General features: G+C 40.9%; 1 protein-coding gene across 1 annotated transcript in view; it reads left to right on the plus strand.

Moving 5' to 3' along the window:
- Positions 1-1,427: 1,427 nt before the first annotated feature.
- The window catches only part of OLFM3 (olfactomedin 3), a 123,941-nt gene continuing 110,569 nt past the window's right edge, over positions 1,428-14,799 (plus strand). The window contains exon 1 of the mRNA XM_054036489.1: positions 1,428-1,704. Coding sequence (XP_053892464.1) covers positions 1,636-1,704 — 69 coding nt within the window. The 5' untranslated portion in view covers positions 1,428-1,635. The remainder of the gene's footprint in view (positions 1,705-14,799) is intronic.

Raw genomic sequence — 14,799 nt, forward strand, 5'->3', positions numbered from 1 at the left:
AAGAAAACTGCAGGTACTTTGTAACTAGGGGGAGAATGGTCTAGTGGTTAGTGCACAAGATTGGGAGACAGTCCTCCTGGGTTCAGTGCTCAGCTTTGCCTGATTCACTGTGTGACTTTGAGAAAGTCATGTCATCCCCCTGTGCCTGAATGTACTCATCTGTACAATAGGACATGATATTGACCTGTGACCTATCTGACAGGTAAGTGAAAGCACCCTGAGATCCTCAGATGGAAGTATTAGAATTTATTTATTATGATTAGATAGAAGGGAACAGGGTGACCCAGAAGAAGCTTGCTCACTTCATGCCTTCACATCCACAACAATGTCCCTCAAGTTGCTATTTAGAACTTGTCAGCTATGCCGCTAACTGCTGATCTCTGCCCTTCCTAAAGTCCCCATTGCTTGGCCCTCCAGGTGGCCCCTAGGGAAACAGTCTGACAGCTCACAAGGCCTGCACCTGACCCTCCTGGGTCTCAGCTCCTTAGCGCCCTGGCTGCTTCTCTCCCTCCAACTGGGAGCAGCTCCTGGCTGATCTGTAAGAGCAGGGGGCAGGCAACACACATGGCTAGTCCCTTCTCCTCCTAATGTCCTGGCTGTTCACCTTCTCCGCTGCTTTTGTACCGCCCTCATCATCAGTCTATGAGTCTGTCTCTGGCTATTTCAAGCTGTCTATGGTAAGATTCTTGTTTCTAGCTGCCTCTAGACCAGAGGTTCTCAAGCTGGGGGTTGGGACCCCTCAGGGGGTCGTGAGGTTATTACATGGGGGGTCCTGAGCTGTCAGCCTCCACCCCAAGCCCTGCTTCACCTCCAGCATTTATAATGGTGTTAAATATATAAAAAAGTGTTTTTAATGTATAAAGGGGGTCACACTCAGAGGCTTGCTGTCTGAAAGGGGATCACCAGTTCAAAAGTCTGAGAACCCCTGATCTAGACAAAGGGACAGAAATGGATGGCTGCATATTGCTCTCTGACCATAGTAAAATGCTTCTGTCACCAGCACACGGGATGGGAGAAAATGCAAACTTTATCTCAGGGCTTTGGGGAGCTAGCCCGCCCCCTGCCGGTGATTTCGGAGTGCGTGGGCTCTGCCAGCGCCAGTGCCCTGTAGCTCTTTCCTGTGTGGCTATTGGAGTCCGCTCCGCAGCTCAGGCTGCCAGCAAATCCCGAAGTGAAGCTAGCGAGAGCGAGTGAGTCGGTCCTTGTTTGGTTAACAAATTCCCTGCAAAACAGCCCCCGAGCCCCCCAGAGCTGTGCTGATGTCACATCCGCTGCCCAGGTCTCAGCCCCTCTGCCAGCAGCCAGGGCTCCGCTCTTTTGGGGGGAGGGGGAGTCAAAACTTTTGCGGTGGGTTGGTTGCGGGCGGAGGGAAGGTGGGCGAGAGGAGGGGGACCGGAGACGCTTCAGCACCACGGCCAGCGCCTTCCTCGCTTGCCTTCTCTGGGCTGGCGCTCCCCTCCCTCTCCGCTCTAAGGATGCCTGCGGAATGATTGTCCCTCGGGCGGCTGCTGCTGCTGCTGCTTCCATTCGGCTCTGGCGGGCTGGCAGAAAGTGCAACTGACTAGCCTGGGCTCTGCAGTGAGAGCGGAGTGAATGAATGAAGAGTGAAAAAAGAGGCGCACACCTTGGATCAGAATGCAGGCGCCCTCCAACATCCTCAACCTGCTGCTGCTGGCTTTGCTCGCTGGGCTCGATCCTTCCAAGGTAGGAGACGGTGTATTGTGGTTTGCATGAGACCATCTGAAAGCTGTCCTTCTATACCCAAGTCTCCTCCCCGCCCCCCTTCCTCCCGCTCCTGGCAGATGACAAGTTCACCTATCTCAGTAATGCCACCGCAAGGTAAATTAATAAATACAAATAAATGTTTTATGGAGCAGGCAATGCGGATCTCTCGTAGTTTGGCTTTCGGAGTGGAAAGGCTTTTGTGTGTCTTTTTGTTGTCCGATCAGACTGGGTAGTAATGGGAAGGATGTTTTGTTGTCAACATTCATTGAGATGTATGGTTCCATTGTTTAAGAAACATCTCTCTCTCTCTCTCTCTCTCTCTCCTTTTCTCTGTGTGTGTGCTGGAAATTGGTCAATAATTCTAACAACGCAGACGTGCTGCAGTTTGTGTCCAAAACATTTGGGATGCTCCTACCATTGAAACCTCGAATAGAAAAGATTAACTGTTTCTGATCGCTGATACAGTATTCGGATTCCCGTCCCACCGCCCCCGAGTTTATTTTATCAGACAAAAATAAAAGAAGCTGGTGATAGAAGCTTTACAACGCTAAGACTAGGATGGAAACAACTGTTATCTGTTGAACTCTGGAAGCTGTCCAGTTCTGGCTGAAATTAACACTAGACTACCCAGCACAAGTCAAGGAAATATTTATAGTGATCAGTGAATATATATAAACTATTATGAAACATTTAGCACTAGTATCAGCACTGGTATCAGTGTTGTAAGAAATGAAAGTAAATGTATTTAGACTGAAAAGCTGAAGTGTCACAGGGAAGAAAAGGCTGGTTTTTTCCCCCCTTGAGTATAATAGCCATGCTTTAGACTGCAGCAGAGTTTCCTTATTTTCAAGTGCATTCAGGTATCAAAAATATCAGCTCTGAAATTGAATTATGAGTACTTAAAAGTAAGCAATATTATATATTATACAACCTGTCTTGTGTAGGGAATTTAAAAATCCTTTAATAATTTATTGAAAATCAGCCTTGTCTAATACCATTTAACAGCACTGATGACTGAAAACTACTAGGCCTATATATGTGTATTTTGTGCAGTATAAACTTAAAACTTGTCTCATCTGTCTCAGTATTTATGTTACGCAATCTTTGGATTCCTTGTAGGCTATATACAAAGGTAATGAGACAAAGAACTTCTGTAGAGTATATCAGTCCATTACCACAAGTAATACACATTGTGTTGTCACCACTTATACAGTATGTATGTGAGTGTCATTTTAATGATGCCTTTTGAGTACTAAACTGTGTGAAACAGTTTCAGCACTAGTAAACAGCTTTTCTCCTCTAGGTAGATATCAAAATTGCTCACATAAAAAACAATATATCTGTTTTCTACAAATACGGTAAACAATGTCCATCTTCAAAAATACACTGAGATAAAACTTTAAAATCATTTAAATGGAAATCTAATGTACATCTGTAGAAATAAGTTTTGGGGATTTTTAAAAATAGCAAATCTAAGTGAAATTTACCTTACAAAACCCATAAGTAATTGTTAACATGGTGTGATATAAGCTTAATAATATTAGCTGAAAAATAAGCTATATCGACAATTCTATTAAAGTGTTTAGTAGCTATTATTGTAACCTATAAAGAGAGATTCACCAACCAAATGCATGAGAGTTGTACATATATGTGAGCAGCAGCATGTGCTTGTTTTATATTAGTGAAATTCCATACATACATTTTATATTAATGAAATTCCATACTTACATTTTGTTTTATCTGTTTTTCTGTACATGTGAGAGGCAATATTCTAGCCACAGTCACACCTAGTCAGCTCTATTAATGTCAAAGGGAGCAACTGCCTGAGAGCAACTGTGGGCAGAATTTATATCAATTTGTCTATCTACACAATAGTAAAACCCCTACTATAGCAACTGAAGTGAAACTCACATACTTCTTTCTGTCCCCCATCAGGCGTCACTGATGTCCCCCATATATATGATGACATAAACTCTCCCTCAAATATGTCTATACTCATTTAGAACTGAAAAGCCGTAATGATCCACTTTAAAGATATGGCATAAATTAACTTTTCAAATTTCGCTTCTAGCCTTTTTGGTACTGCATTATACTATGCACAGGGCATAAAAATGGCCTTTTATTCTACAGTCTGTATGACATTTTAGGGGATATTAAAATGTTCATTGCAGTCTATTTTAATTTTGTAAAGGGGTCATGGACTGAAAAGCAAAAAAAGTCCTTAGGATAATATAAAAATAAAAGGCCCTAGTGAAACTTTGCTATTTACCAAAACTGAGCTGGGGTTTCATAGACCTAAACAACAATGGCATACACGTCTCTCAGTTAATTTTTTTGCCAGGTTAAACATATAAAGTATATTGAATATAGCAAATTATACTTCTAATTATTCACCTTTTAAGGCTTTAAATAATAGCTTTCAAATTTCTGTGATAAATTATGTATATGCAAAACTCCTCTAGTTGTCTTTACTAAAGTCTTTATTTTTATTGCCTTTTAATGTCTTTATTTTAGTTATTGACTGTCTTCAGTAAATAAGTACAAACAATGACTGAAAGGACTTAGGAAATAGCAATAGTACAAATGTATTTATTTATTTAAGAAGAAATGAAGCAATAATATTCTGCTTTTCAGATTGGATAGCATATTTGCCATTTGAAATTAGTTGGAGGGACTAAGGGGATGTTAATATGAATTTTTTCAAAAATAATTGTTTGCGATAACTTCTCTCAACTTTTATGCTTATCCATTTTGGTGAGGGATAATTCTATATGATATATATACTTATGAATATTTACACACCTGCTGCACATACACGTTACCCTAATAAATCATATTAAAATTTTGGAATGGATGACACAATATATTTTTAATAATGTGCTAGATATTTATTTACTGTGTAGACAGTAATAAATATATCCAATGCTATATTAAAAACAAATAAATAAATAGTAATAATAATACCTAGAGTTTACATAGCACTTTTTGTCACTAGATCTCAGAGCACTTTACAAAGGCGGTCAGTATCATTTTTCCCATTTTACAGATTTCACAGAACTCAAAAGGTTCCCCAGCAGAGAGGCCACTATTGACTCTAAGAGGATCATATGATATTTGCACTCTTATTGTGACAAGCTTTCTGTGTTAGAACTTATTAGGTTATCTCCCAATTGTAAAGTGTTTAAGTGACGCCATCTCATGGTAAGATATGTACCTAGAAAAAGTGTGTAGTTTTGTCTTTAATTTCTGAAATGCTAAAGTGTTTATATCAACTGAGTTCATTTATTTTCCACATTGACACATTTTCAGTGTTTTTGTTAATATTGACTGTGCAGGGGAACTCTTCTTTAACTAAATGGAAAGCAGTTCACCACCAGTTGATTTTACAAGTTTTTAATGCTGCTGACAGACTATCAATTTTAGTTCAAGAAAATAATTAAAATGTTTTGTCTCTTAATTAGACTATAATTATAATATCTATTTATATGGAAAATACAAAAAAATCATTGTTCATCATAATGTACTTCAGTAAAGTTTTATTTCCATCAGAGTAGGTGGATATTCAGCAAGAAGTCCAGTTATAATCAAAAGGTTTCAATTAGAAATACAAAGCTTTCCTTGGTATTTCACTCAGATCCAATATCTTGAGAGAAGGAACTATTCAATATTTGGAAATTCCTAAGAATTGCTGCTAGATGGCATCTCTGTGCTGCTTTTCTAAAAGCATGGTGTATTGTAATGATCTTGATAGTATATAAAGTGGCCTCCTGTTACAAGGACCATTTTAGACAGGCCATCATTTAATCGTTATAGTATAACAGAAGTAAGTATTTCAAAGCTGTTCAGTACTCACCTCTGAAGAAAATAAGCAGAGAAGGTTTAAAGGACTGTCTTCATTCTAGCCAGAAATATTTAGTTTTAATTTTGAAATCCTGGAACTTAAATAGGCCTTAAAAATGTGTGTGCATCATTCAAACACATATTTTACATGTACATTATTTCTCTAAGTCCCGTAATTACTTTATGTTCCACATGTGATTGGTTTTGATTTCTTGAAATTTGCCAAAAAAAAAGGTTCAGAAGAAGATGGACTAATGAAGTTAGAACAGGACCAAAAGTATAGTATAGACAGGAAAAAAGTGGTAAATTATACATATGGCTTTTATTAACATGATTTTGGAAAAGCTCAAGAAATAAAAACAGATCTAAAATTCATCATTGGTTACTGCAGAATGCATACTATATCTCTGTATTTTCACCTTAGAATTGTTTGTACTCGTAAATTTTCAAAATCCATAAACTTGTTCAGAAACTGTAATAGTCTTCATACTGTTTGCACAACTAGCAATTAAAAACTTTTTTCCCAGAGAGTTAAAGGAAAAAAAGGAATTATATCAAGTTTACTTCACTGGTGTTACAAGTTAATTCATTCCCTTTATGAGCTTTCATAACAGTAATATCATACATTTGCCAAAATATATTATTTTATTGAAAATAATGATGCATAGTTCTATGATCCATTGCAATGTACATGTAAAATCTCATTAGCCACTATGGAATTCATTTAGCCTCTTTCTTCTAGTATCAGTGGTTAGATAATATGAAAATCTGGCATTAACCATCCAGCCTACATATGACATTGGGAGACATGAAAGTTCTAAAACATTCATTTCTGAGTCTTGTCAACTACCACCTGGTGTCTGATCCCCTATTTCTGAGCAAGATAATTTAGAATCCAGGAAAGAACTGTCTTCACTACATGTAACTTTGTCCCCATCCTTGATCCTCCTATACTGGGGTTCAGAGTAGGATATAGCATAGAGATGGTGTTAGCCACTAGCGGCTGTTCTATTCCCATCTATGAACAGGATCCAAACAGGGCTAGCTCTAGGTTTTTTCCTGCCCCAAGAAAAAAAATGTTGGCTGCTCCCCCCCCCCCCCCCCCCCGTCCCAGCCCTGGGTTCCTCGGCAGCATGTATGCAGCAGCGTGTCTGGCACTGCGCGAAGCCAGACACGCTGGTCTGAGTGGCACGGTAAGGGGGCTGGGAGGTTGGAGAAGGGGTAGGAGGTTCTGGGAGGGCAGTCAAGGGACAGGGAGCGGGGGGGTTGGATGGGGCATGGGAGTCCCAGGGGTTTGTCAGGGGACAGGTAGGGAGTGGGATCCTAGGGGGGAACTTGGGGGGGGGTGTCTCAGGAGGGGACAGTTGGGGACAAGGAGAAGGAAAGCTTAGATAGGGGGTAGGGTCTCAGGAGGGCGCAATCAGGGGACAAAGACCAGTGGGGCTTAGGTAGGGGGTGGGGTCCTGGGGGGCAGTTGGGGCAGGGGTCCCGGGAGGGGGTGATCAGGGGACAGGGAGCAGGGGGGTTGGATGTAGGGTGACCAGATAGCAAGTGTGAAAAATCGGGACAGGTGGTGTGTGTGGGCGGGGGGGGGGGGGGTAATAGAAACCTATATAAGAAAAAGACCCAAAAATCGGGACTGTCCCTATAAAATCGGGACATCTGGTCACCCTAGTTGGATGGGTTGGGGTTTCTGGGGGGGGGGGGGGCAGTCGGAGGGAGTGGATGGTGGCAGGGTGGGGCTACCCTCCCTCCCCGTGGAATGTCCTATTTTTTGAATGTTAAAATATGGTATCCCTACCCTTCCCAATGCAGCTCTCCATTCAAAACAGGCTGTAGAATGAGGTCTCAGCTTCCTCTCTCCCTCTCCCTCTTTCCTGTTGGTAGTGGCCAAGGGATGCTGGGAAATGTAGTTCTTTCCCTGCTCCAGGACTGGCTCTATAGGCAGGGAGCTAACCAAGGAACTACAGCTCCCAGGGCCCCCTGTTGGTTCTCAGCTCCCATGCTGGATCCCTGCCGTCTCTGCAAATGGGCTGCCCCAAGCAGGTGCTTGCTTTGCTGGTGCCTAGAGCTGCCCCTGGATCCAAACACCACTGGTTCTCTCAGCAATATACAATACAGTTAGTCATCAGACAGTGATTTTTTTGCCTTAGAGACCTGGAAAGAGTGAATGAAAATGAATAAAGATGCTTCATATATTTCCTCTCAATACAATCCCAAAGGGCACCCCTTCCACATTGCGTGTGAAGTCACACAAGGATCTCTCTTCTTTTCAATTTTATTCTAATACTATTGGGAGAGATTGTGAGAAAACAAGTGACACACAGAGTTGCCAATTCTTGTGATATTATCAAAAATGTCATAATTTTAGGTGTATGTATAGGAGGAGGGGTTAAGTTGCTGCTATCAGGAGAAAAACAAAAAGAAATGTATTTTAAAGCCCTAACTAAAAATGGCCACTGTTTCCCATTATTCTCAACAAGACTGGAGCCACAGATTGTTTGTAGCCAAGATGCAGGTGGAAGTTGGATGGTTATTGACTCCCAATATTTTCAGTATAAAGACAGTTTTACACTCTCTAGGTGAATGCACACTTAGCTGCAACTACCATTATCAATACATTGAAACCTCCCAGGTTGACAGTTATAATGAACTATATTAAGAAATGAACTTGGAGGCACTGAAGAACCTACAGCTGATTCAGAACACAGCAGCCTCACCATAACGTAGTGAGACACAAGTACATCAATACAGAGCTCTGGGTTCTAATAGGATCCCCTCAAAAATATTATTATTAATGAATGAATGCACAAGTGACACAATAAAGAAAAAGTTCTAATAAAAAATATAAGGAAGGAAGATAAAACAGATGCATAAGTCAAAACAAAAACAAATGTCAAAAGTGTCAAAAAGGCTTAGGAAGGCATCACACATTTTAGCCATTCAGTAGCCTCGGGATCAGCAGTGTGGGGACTGGAAAGTCCTCCTGCTAGTCCAACATGAGATGAGCAGCCATTCACTAGATGTGCAGCATTCTCCTCTCCACCACAACTACATAGAGGGCAGTTCCTGAGTTCCCAGTTGTAGTCATTTGTACACCTCACCACCCTGAATTTGAAAGGGTTGGGCTTGCATCAGAGATAACATGGCTGTTCATAGCCAGGCACATCAGGCTGAGTAACAAGGAGAACATTTCTTACAGATGGAGCAGCTCATTCCCATTCTGCTTGCAACGATGTGGCAGCATCTGCTGCACAGGTGGTCAAGAACATAGTCCAGACTGGTCTTCTGCTGATGAGTAGGTGGCAAGGCACTTCCCATATATCTTTGAAAAATGGCAGTAGTGGCATCCCCTGGATTTTGTCAAGGAGGTTCTTTGCTGCAATATAACACCTGATGTTAGGATGCAGGTTATTAGCATAATCTGACAGCCACTTGGTGTTTGTTGGTCTCACAGTCCGTGTTAAAACAATAAGGAGTCCTTATGGCACCTTAGAGACAAATTTATTTGGGCATAAGCTTTCGAGGGCTAAAACCCACTTCATCAGATGCATGGACTGAAAAATACAGTAAGCAGTATAAATATTACAGCACACGAAAAGATGGAGTTCCCTTACCAAGTGGGAGGTCAGTGCTAATGAGGCCAATTCAATTAAGGTGGAAGTGGCCTATTCTCAACAGTTGACAAGAAGGGGTGAATATCAAGAGAGGAAAAGTACTTTTGTTGTGCTAACGAGGCCAATGCAATCAAGGTGGACGTCACCCATTTCCAACAGTTGTACATCAACTAGCTTTGTCTGGGAAGAGTTTAACCACACAGAAGTAGTAGAGAGCTAGCACCAAGATGCACAGTGTTGTGCATTAGGTTCCCAAGTTAATCCTGCAAGCTTGATTAGGAGGCCGTTTCTGGTCTTATTCTTCTGAGCTACCTAGGTAAGTGTGTGAGCTAAAGTAACTCCTAGATAGAGTTTTGAGTCATGTGCCATCTCTTCTCCATCCAAGAAAATGTTCAGCTCTTGTAGCTGAGATGGAAGCATGACAACATAGTCTTTGACTCACAGGACTTAATTCTCCATTTTTTGTAATAGCAACTAATGGTGGCTCCAGTTGTCCTCAATCTTTTTGAAGACTCTGTCTCTTGAAACTAGGCAGATGTTATCTGTCTATGTGAATTACCTTGAAATGGTCAGAGGCAGATCATTCATAAATATGTTCAACAATGTTGGAGCAAGAACCTAACCTTGCATATCATATGGATGTGGATGGTCATGCCCATTGGTTGGAGCAGTAGTCTGGCCTCTGGTCAGAGCAGGAGTCAGGCATAGTGGTTAGAGCAGGAATCATTAGCCAGGATTCAGAGTCCAGGGTCACAGTTGGAGTCAGATGCCATGTGTCAGAGCCAAGGCTCACACCTAGAGGAGCTGGAGCCTATGGTCAGAATAGGAGTCAGAGACCAGATGCCAGAGCCAAGGGTCAGAGCCAAAATTAGAGGTCAGGAATCAGAGCTGAGAGTCAGAACCATGTTATCTGGAGTGAAGCAAGCCAGGGGCAGGGCTGGGATCCAAGGCTGCAGCAGGGCTGGAACAAGGAGCAGGTCCAGTCATGGGCAAACACTTTGAGCAGCTAATGAACTGCTGCTACCATTGGTCTTAAGAGCTGATCTGATGACTTTTCCAACCAGACACTGTAGCCACTCAGATGGCCTCCTGCAGGTCAGTTGTGCTCATTAGGGTTGCCCAGAGACTGGCTGTGCTGCAGGTCCTTTTTCCAGACTGGCTCTGCTGCCAGACTCTGATTCCTGACCTTGAGATCCCATTGATACCAGATCAAATTCAAAGTCCTAGCCTTCATCTATGTAACCCCCAGTAGAACATAAGAACATAAGAATGGCCATACTGAGTCAGACCAAAAGTCCATCCAGCCCTGTCTGCTGACAGTGGCCAATGCCAGGTACCGCAGAGGGAGTGAACCTAACAGTTAATGATCAAGTGATCGCTCTCCTGCCATCCACCTCTACCCTCTGACAAACAGAGACTAGGGACACCATTCCTTACCCATCCTGGCTAATGGACTTAACCTCCATAAATTTATCCAGTTCTCTTTTAAACCCTGTTATAGTCCTAGCCTTCTGTGCACTATGTGAAGAACTTCCTTTTATTTGTTTTAAACCTGGTGCCCATTAATTTCATTTGGTGGCCCAAATTCGTATATTATAGGGACAAGCAATTAACTTTTCCTTATTCACTTTCTCCACACCATTCATGATTTTATATACCTCTATCAGATCCCCCCTTAGTCTCCTCTTTTTCAAGCTGAAAAGTCCTAGCCTCTTTAATCTGTCCTCATATGGGACCCGTTCCAAACCCCTACTCATTTTAGTTGCCCTTCTCTGAACCTTTTCTAATGCCAGTATATCTTTTTTGAGATGAGGAGACCACATCTGTACGTGGTATTCAGGATGTGGGCGTACCATGGATTTATATAAGGGCAATAAGATATTCTCTGTCTTATTCTCTATCCCTTTTTTAATGATTCCTAACATCCTGTTTGCTTTTTTGACTGCCACTGCACACTGCGTGGATGTCTTCAGAGAACGATCCACAATGACTCCAAGATCTCTTTCCTGATTAGTTGTAGCTAAATTAGCCCCCATCATATTGTATGTATAGTTGGGGTTATTTTTTCCAATGTGCATTATTTTACATTTATCCACATTAAATTTCATTTGCCATTTTATTGCCCAATCACTTAGTTTTGTGAGATCTTTTTGAAGTTCTTCACAGTCTGCTTTGGTCTTAACTATCTTGAACAGTTTAGTATCGTCTGCAAACTTTGCCACCTCACTGTTTACCCCTTTCTCCAGATCATTTATGAATAGGTTGAATAGGATTGGTCCTAGGACCGATCCTTGGGGAACACCACTAGTTACCCCTCTCCATTCTGAAAATTTACCATTTTTTCCTACCCTTTGTTTCCTGTCTTTTAATCAGTTCTCAATCCATGAAAGGATCTTCCCTCTTATCCCATAACATCTTAATTTATGTAAGAGCCTTTGGTGAGGGATCTTGTCAAAGGCTTTCTGGAAATCTAAGTACACAATGACAGGTTTCAGAGTAGCAGCTGTGTTAGTCTGTATCCGCAAAAAGAACAGGAGTACTTGTGGCACACACTATGTCCACTGGATCCCCCTTGTCCACATGGTTGTTGACCCCTTCAAAGAACTCTAATAGATTAGTAAGACATGATTTCCCTTTACAGAAACCATGTTGACTTTTGCTCGACAAGTTATGTTCTTCTATGTGTCTGACAATTTTATTCTTTACCATTGTTTCAACTAATTTGCCCGGTACTGACGTTAGACTAACCAGTCTGTAATTCCTGGGATCACCTCTAGAGCACTTTTTAAATATTGGCGTTACATTAGCTATCTTCCAGTCCTTGGGTACAGAAGCTGATTTAAAGAACAGGTTACAAACCATAGTTAATAGTTCCACAATTTCACATTTGAGTTCTTTCAGAACTCTTGGGTGAATGCCATCTGGTCCCGGTGATTTGTTACTGTTAAGTTTATCAATTAATTCCAAAACCTCCTCTAATGACACTTCAATCTGTGACAATTCCTCAGATTTCTCACCTACAAAGGACTGAGTAGGCTTGGCCTCTCAAAGACTTTCAGAAAGATGACAATCTACTATGATAGCTTTAATCTCAGAGGCATTGGATATCTTAACAAGTGAGGATGAACCTCAAAGGAGTAGATTCATGGCTTTTTGGTGGCTGGACCTTGAGTGTGGCAGTCCCTACCATAAGGAATTGAAAGACAACATTCAGGAGCAAACATAAAACCCTCTCTTGCTCATAGCCTTCCCAAAATAATAACTGACTATAGTTATTGTAATTTATGGACCTGGTGACATAGGTTTTGGAACTAGGCATGCTGCTTGAAGTGGTTTCCATCATATATAGAGTTTACAGTTTGGTTCAATTGCTCTCAGCACCCCCACTATACAAATTCTTCCAGCATCTCTCAGTTTCAACATAAAAAAACCCTCAGTACTCTCTCTAGAAGGGAGAAGAATACCAAAGGAGAGAACTGAAAATCTTATAGGCCTTGCTTAATTTTTGTAAGGCATTCACATATCATAACAATGACCATGGAATATGCACCTAGAGACAGAGAGAATCTTTTAATTGCATATGTCAGTCAAATGGGTTTCTAAAATCAAGATCAGGGAGAAGGATGTATGTAAAAGTTCAACATGCTATCTAATTAGAGTGGCGTTCTGAGTTCCACAGCTAATGAAAAACTGAGATTATGTACAGTAAGAATGCATACTATAATGTAAAGAATAATATTGTTTTAAATGTGGTTGAGGTAGAAACATATATATTAAGCCTACAAAATATTTTAACAGATTACAAGAACTTGGAAACTAGGACCAAAGAACTTTGAGGTCACCTACAGTGTAAAAGTGATATCTGTCCTATGTCTCACAAACAGTCTTGGCTGATATTCGTGCACCTCAGTGCACCTGCAAAGCAGAGCAGATGCTCCTCATTTTACCATGTAATATTCATGCTTTTCTTCATAGAAGAATAGCTTTCAGAATTGAAAAATTTCCAAATATGGTCATAGCCACAATCCAAGTACATCTATCACTATTATTACTCAATCTGGCTCATTCAAAGACTCAGTTTTTTTCCATAGGTAAATAAGCTGGTTATTAGTTGAAAGGGACTTCCCAGTAGCTCCTGTAGTGCACATCACTGATCTTCAGGGGCTTAGACTTGGCCATGTGGACTTTGATTAATATCTCTAAACAAAAAACAAACAAACATCGTGAATTTAGTACTCATGATATCCATGCTGGATGTGGGAATGAAGTTCTTTTACTATTGTTGCCTATAGAAGGCATGCCCCCATCAGCCACACACAGTCTAATTCTTACTGATACCCTCTCCAAAACCTAAGATGCATTAAGGTCCTTTGTTAAAGGAGAAAGAGCTTTCTCTTCCTTCTTGTCTCCTTCCAGTGTAAAACCCATCCACTCACCCAGATGCTTGAATGGAGGGACAGGTGGTATAGCATTTTTTCTTCTGTATCAGAAAGTTGATATTGTGGTTGGTTAATTTATATTTATCTATGTTTTCAGGACAATTCTTGTAGGAGAATTTTGTACAACAATAAGCAATTAAACTGGGGCAAGGCAGTGTTTGTCATCCAATTTCATAACCGAGAGATCAGGGATTTTGCTATCCCAGGGTAGTGAAACCTTCTGGTAGAGACTGCTGGGGTTGGCCTGAAGTAGTTCTAGGCCAGAATGTTTTCTGGGCTTATGGTCTAGTCCTGTGCAATCATTTTGCAAGTATGTTTACTTTTGTTTGTTTTCCTCCATTGGTTCTTTTTGTTTTGTTTATGTTCAGTAACAGTTGCAGCATATGGGCTTTTATTTCCAATCAGATTGTGAGCAGACTTGACAATACTGCAGACTGAAGTCTTATATTTATTCACTGCACAGGTACAGCATAGGAGATGACATTACAAGCTGCTCCACACTGCCTTACTCATCTTGGGGATCACTTGCAGAAGTGAAAAAATAGTTCCGATTCCCTGTCCAATCTGTGTGCATCTTTGGCCTGGCTGCACAGCCAGTCAGCAAAGGTGCCAAATTCGTGTCAATGGAGGTGACAGTTTTTTGTGATATGGAAGCTTTTTCACTGGGAACTGGACTGAGACACCCAAACTCATTTTATATAAGTCATTAACAGCCACAAGATGTTAACTTCCAATCACTATCAGAACTAGGCTGGATTTGAACTGCCAGCCTAGGAGTAAAAGATTTTATATCTCATTGCCCAGTTGCCTCTGTGTCTTTGTGCTTTTTAGTTAGAGGACAGGTATTCTAGAACACAGCAATTCCATAAAAATAAAGTTATTTACAAAAATGTCTATTGACATTTTATAAAAGATTTTATTGAGAGTGAGTCTACAGGGTGAAAAAAATCTTTAATATTTTGGCCCTTTCTGAGACTTTCTCTCTCAGAGAGTATCCGTGCGATCATTCACAACAGCTTTAGATAGCCCAAAATGTAGTACTTTTTGTTTCTTCGTTCCCCTTGGAAATGTTTATAATCAAGAAGAAAGTCATCAAACTGATTCCCTGACATTTATTCAAATGAATCCCTGTAAATCTGATTATAGCTTTAATCTCCAATTTAGTATTACTTCACTTA

This window comes from Malaclemys terrapin, chromosome 8 (genome assembly GCF_027887155.1).
Source record: "Malaclemys terrapin pileata isolate rMalTer1 chromosome 8, rMalTer1.hap1, whole genome shotgun sequence".
In the NCBI taxonomy this organism is placed as follows: Eukaryota; Metazoa; Chordata; order Testudines; family Emydidae; genus Malaclemys; species Malaclemys terrapin.